The sequence below is a fragment of the Gavialis gangeticus genome, unplaced genomic scaffold (assembly GCF_001723915.1).
Source record: "Gavialis gangeticus isolate Ggan-Ray unplaced genomic scaffold, GavGan_comp1, whole genome shotgun sequence".
Lineage (NCBI taxonomy): Eukaryota > Metazoa > Chordata > Crocodylia > Gavialidae > Gavialis > Gavialis gangeticus.
The window spans coordinates 21016144-21021421 of record NW_017729002.1 but is presented as its reverse complement, the minus strand read 5'-3'; the positions used below and the strand labels follow the sequence as shown (position 1 = coordinate 21021421).

The 5278-nt window shown below is 44.6% G+C and overlaps 1 protein-coding gene across 1 annotated transcript in view; it reads right to left on the bottom strand.

Moving 5' to 3' along the window:
• IFT140 (intraflagellar transport 140) overlaps positions 1-5278 on the bottom strand; it is a 275996-nt gene that overhangs the window by 143476 nt on the left and 127242 nt on the right. Inside the window, exons 14-15 of the mRNA XM_019507634.1 lie at positions 3598-3715; positions 2973-3103 (exon numbers count right to left, since the gene is read on the bottom strand). Coding sequence (XP_019363179.1) covers positions 2973-3103; positions 3598-3715 — 249 coding nt within the window. The remainder of the gene's footprint in view (positions 1-2972; positions 3104-3597; positions 3716-5278) is intronic.

The window sequence follows — 5278 nt, the reverse complement described above, 5'->3', positions numbered from 1 at the left end:
TCCCTTCCGACCCTTAATCTATGAATCTATGAATCTAGGCCCCATGCCTAGGCTTGACTTTGCTTTTACTAGGTCCTAGCCCTCTTCCAGGGGCTCGGGACCCCACTGGGCCCTCTAGGAACCTCCTACCGTCCTCATAGTTCCTCCCTTACATCCAGGGTGCTCCAAGCAGCAGCTCACCTGGATGTCGGTACTCCTTGGCTGCCAGCAGCAGACTGCTGGCTCAGCCCTGAGGCCTGAGCTAAAATGGAGGTTTCTCAGCCCTCTCCTCCAATCACATGGCCCAGCCTGTGGCCATGTGATTTTCTCATCAAGGCTGGCCTGCACCTGCTGGTTACCCTGCTGTCTGCTCTCGCCCTTAAAGTGGCAGGCACCCAAAGGTGCTCTGCCACAGAACATCTCTTATTCAGATTTGTAAAACAAAATCTAACCTTCAAAAGGGCACAGCAACCCCCTTGGCTCAGCAGGGAACTTGAGGACCTCCTACACCTCAAAAGAGAGACTTATAAAGGATGGAAGGCTGGAAGTACCAAGGAGGAGTACTCAGCACTGGTCCGTATCTGCAAGGAGAGGATCAGGAAAGCCAAGGCTGCAACCGAGCTCTATCTGGCTTCATATATCAATGATAACAAAAAGCCCTTTTTCAGATATGTAGGAAGTCGGAAAACAAGCAAGGGTAACACTGGACCCCTGCTGAACCAAATGGGAGAGCTGATAACCAACACTCAGGAAAAGGCCAATCTGCTTAACGGGTACTTCACCTCGATCTTTCATCAGTCCAGTGGGACCACCCTGCCTAGCAAGATGCGGGACTGCCAGGGTGAGGGTGTATTTATATCAGCATCAGTGTTGATCTAGTAAAGGATCACCTTGAGAGGCTGGACACCTTCAAATTAGCTGGTCCTGACAGATTACACCCTAGAGTACTCAAGGAGCTGGCAGGTGTCATAGTCCAACCATTGGCAAAAATATTCAAAAACTCGTGGTGCTCAGGTGAAGTACCTGAAGACTGGAAGAAGGCCAATGTGGTACCCATCTTCAAGAAAGGGCAGAAAGCAGACCCAGGAATTACAGGCCAATCAGCTTGACCTCAATCCCCGGTAAGATTCTGGAGAAAATTATCAAGGAGGCCCTTCTGGATAAGCTGGCTGAGGGCAACATCCTGAGGGATAGCCAGCGTGGGTTTGTCTTGGGTAGGTCTTGCCTGACCAATCTCATCTCCTTCTATGACCAGGTGACATATCACCTGGACAAGGGTAGAAGGGATTGATGTCATATATCTGAACTTTAAAAAAGCTTTTGGTCTGGTGTCCCATGACCTCCTCATGGAAAAATTGGCCAACTGTGGCCTCGGCTTCACCACAGTCCAATGGCTGGGTAATTAGCTCTGAGGTTGGACCCAGAGAGTAGTGGTCGATGGTAGTGAATCATTATGGCAGTCCGTGTCCAGTGGCTTCTCCAAAGGCTCTGTCCTTGGACCGGTTCTTTTTAACATCTTTATCAATGATGTGGACATTGGTGTCAAAAGTGCACTAGCTAAATTCGCCAATGACACTAAACTTTGGGGCATAGCATCCACACCTGAGGACAGGCTAGTGATCCAGACTGACTTGGATAAACTCAGTAAGTGGGCAGATACAAACCTCATGACATTCAATATTGATAAATGTAAGGTACTCCACCTCAGGAAAAAAACCCCACGGCAGGCTTATAGGCTCAGCAGTGCTACACTTGCTAGCACCATGGCTGAAAGAGACTTGCGGGTCATGACTGACCACAAGATGAACATGAGCCACCAATGCGATTTAACAGGTGGCAAAGCAAACAAAACTCTGGCTTGCATCAATAGATGCTTCTCAGGTAAATCTCAGGATGTCATCCTCCCGCTGTACTCGGCTTTGGTGAGGCCGCAACTGGAGTACTGCATCCAATTCTGGGCTCCACAATTCAAGAAGGATGTCGAGAAGCTTGAGAAAGTCCAGAGAAGAGCCATGCATATCACCAGAGGGCAAGAGAACAGGCGTTATGAAGAGAGGCTGAGAGCCACAGGACTCTTCAGCCTGGAAAAGAGCAGGCTCGGGGGGGACCTGGTGGCTGCATGTAAGTATCTAAGGGGTGTACATCAGGAACTGGGAGAATGTCTGTTCCCCAGAGCGCCCCAAGGAAAAACAAGAACCAACAGTCAAAAACTCCTCCAAGATGGTTTTAGGCTGAACATAAGGAAAAATTTCTTTACTGTCCAAGCCCCCAAGACCTGGAATATACTCCCTCCAGAAGTGGTGCAGGCACCTACTCTGGACTCATTCAAGAAAAGTTTGGATGCTTATCTTGCTGGGATCCTTTGACCCCAGCTGACTTCCTGCCTCTGGGGTAGGGGGCTGGACTTGATGATCTTCAAGGTCCCTTCCAGCCCTAACGTCTATGAAATGTATTAAATCTATGAAATCTTAATAATGCATCCCACATTTCACTGTCAATAATTCCCACACCTGAGTTAATATTATTACACCTGTATTAAGGTTTTTAGTTAAAACTTAAAACAGTCTTCAGGGGTGTGAAATAGAAGAGAGATAATACCAGGAATAGCTAACAGATAGTAAAACTGCAGGAGAAAAGATAAATTGATTAATGGAACACAAGGACCATAAAAAAGGAGAAACTTAATACTTGTGGAGTAAAGCGAGATTATCAGGAATCAGATACAATGAGCACTCCCTCAGCACTGCCTGAATAGAAATGCTGCTGCCTCTCCCAGGAGCTGGCTTTGAAGTTTAGGTGGAGCAGAAATCAAAGGTGCAACGGGACCACAGCGTACCCCCTGGATATACCCCAAGAGGTCAGTCACTGATATCATTGCTGTAAGATCTAAATTTGCAGGCTCCACTAATATCAAGGTACTGTAGTTTGTTTTTCTAAGGTTGATTTCTATCCTAAAGCCACAAGGCAAATTTTTTTAATTAAACTTTTCTTACTTCTCAGGTTCTTGTCCTGAATAGGAAAGCATCTCCCCACCATCTTCTTTTCCAGTCTTGAAGTCAAAGAGCATGATTGTGTCCATTTCAACATCATAGAAACAGATTTTGGAATCAAGGCTATCGTCAGGCTATGCAAGAAAAAAACAGGAGTTAAATCATGCAGTAGAAAAAACTGGCATGGCAAAACTTAGCTATACATTTATTTCATCCATGTTCCTATGGCTCAGTATACTGGAGACTATGAAAAAAAATCTTTCTTGGGAGGGAAAGGACAAGGAAGCCACTTCCAGTCCTACATTCCTATGTTCTTGGGTGTTTCTTCCATTGTTCCTCCAATTCTATAAATTTATAATTTTATAATAGACAGTGACCATTTAACATTGCTATAAAGTGGCATTTGTAGTTAACATATGAAATGTCCCTCTTCTTTTAAGAATTATTCCTTAAAATAGACCTTGGTGTGACCAGAAAAAACTTTATTGTAGTGCTTCCATAGATGATAACACCAAAAAGATTCTGAATCTAGAGAATGATAATTCAAACCCAGGTAAATTTTACTTTCAGTTTCACATTTGGTGTCATGTTCAGAACTCATGGTGGTATGTGAAAAGCCTTGCCTCACCTTGTTGATGAGGATGCTGACTTTGCTGCCATTAGCATTACACTTGACAGATGCTATTCTCCCAAGGCCAGGAAACAGCTCAGCCAAATTCTTGCTATTGCAGTGCACTTTTGCCTCTCTGCAGACAGACAGTATTGATTCATGTGGTCAAACAAGTTTCAATAATATATTTTTTACTTACAGTAAAGACTTATAATAATAAATCAAAAACCAGTGGATAGGCCCCAAGTATACAAGGTTCTCGCAACATTACTTTAGCAGATCTGTCCCAGATTTTGCCTTATTTCCTAGAGGGTTACTGCTATCTGTCCTACATTTATGAAGAAATTAATAAGCCATTCCACTCTTCTTTTCACTGGCTTATTAAACTTAAAGTACCGGCAACTTGAAAATCCTGATGGCCTGTTTCAGAGGACTTAGTAATTCTACCCTAGAAAATTAACCAGAATAACTGTAGCAGAATAATCCGCTGGGACCGGGGTAGGCAACTCCCAGCACGGGTGCCAGAGCATGGCATACAAAGGCATTTTGCTTGGCCAGTGCACCTCAAGGCAGACAGCAGGGAAGTGGCCAGGGCTGCACTGCCACAAAAAGGACTGGGTCCCTCGTGGCTCTCCTGCCATCCGCCCCGATACGTCAACATCTTACAAGTCGAGGTTGTGGGTGTTTTTGGCATTCTGTTCAGAAACACTGCTGACCCCTGCACTAGGGTTATGCAAGTATAACTATTCTGTGTGGAATCTAGGAATGTTCTAGAATAAAAGGAAGGAACAGTGTCCATGCAAAGGAATTATACTGGCATACTGGTTCGTTGCTATCTGTAAATAACTGTCAATAAGCCTCAACCTTAGTCAAGGTTGAAGGCAGATTAACTAGATTTGGTAGGAGTCTACAAAAAGCAAGGTTAAACACACATACTCATTTTAAGATTTTTTTTCATAAAAGGAAAACTAAACAAACCAAACATGAGTAGAGAACTATAGTTAGTTTTGTTAATCTCAAGTCAGGCAAAAGGAGAGGTAGGGTGGTGCCTTTGACGCTAACTGCTTCAGAGAGTCACAAGCTTTCGTAGGCAACAGACAAGTGATGCATCTGATGAAGTAGGCTGTCACCTTCAAAGCTTATGCCTTTCTGAAGCAGTTAGTCTCTAAGGTCCCACCTTGCCCTGCCTTCTGGCTGTACAGGCCAAGACAATTACCCCAGATGAACACAAAGAGATGCAGGAAAATGTACTGTTATTCCCAGTGCTGAACCTATCCCATGAATTCACAGAATCATAGAAAATTAGGATTGGAAGGGACCTCAGGAGGTCATCTAGTCCAACACCCTGCTCAAAGCAGGACCATCCCCAACTAAATCATCCCAGCCAAGGCTTTGTCTAGCTGGATCTTAAAAATCTCCAAGGATGAAAATTCCAAAACTTCTCTGGGTAACCTTTTCCACTGCTTTACTATCCTCTTTGTGAGAAAGTTTTTCCTACTATCTAACCTAAACTTCCCTTGCTGCAACTTGAGACCATTGCTCTTTGTTGTCATCTGCCACCACTGAGAACAGTCTAGCTCCATCCTCTTTGGAACCACCCTTCAGGTACTTGAAGGCTGCTATTCACCCCCCAACCCCTTGGTCTCCTCTTTTCCAGACTGAACAAGCCCAGCTCCCTCTGCCTTTCCTCATAAATCAT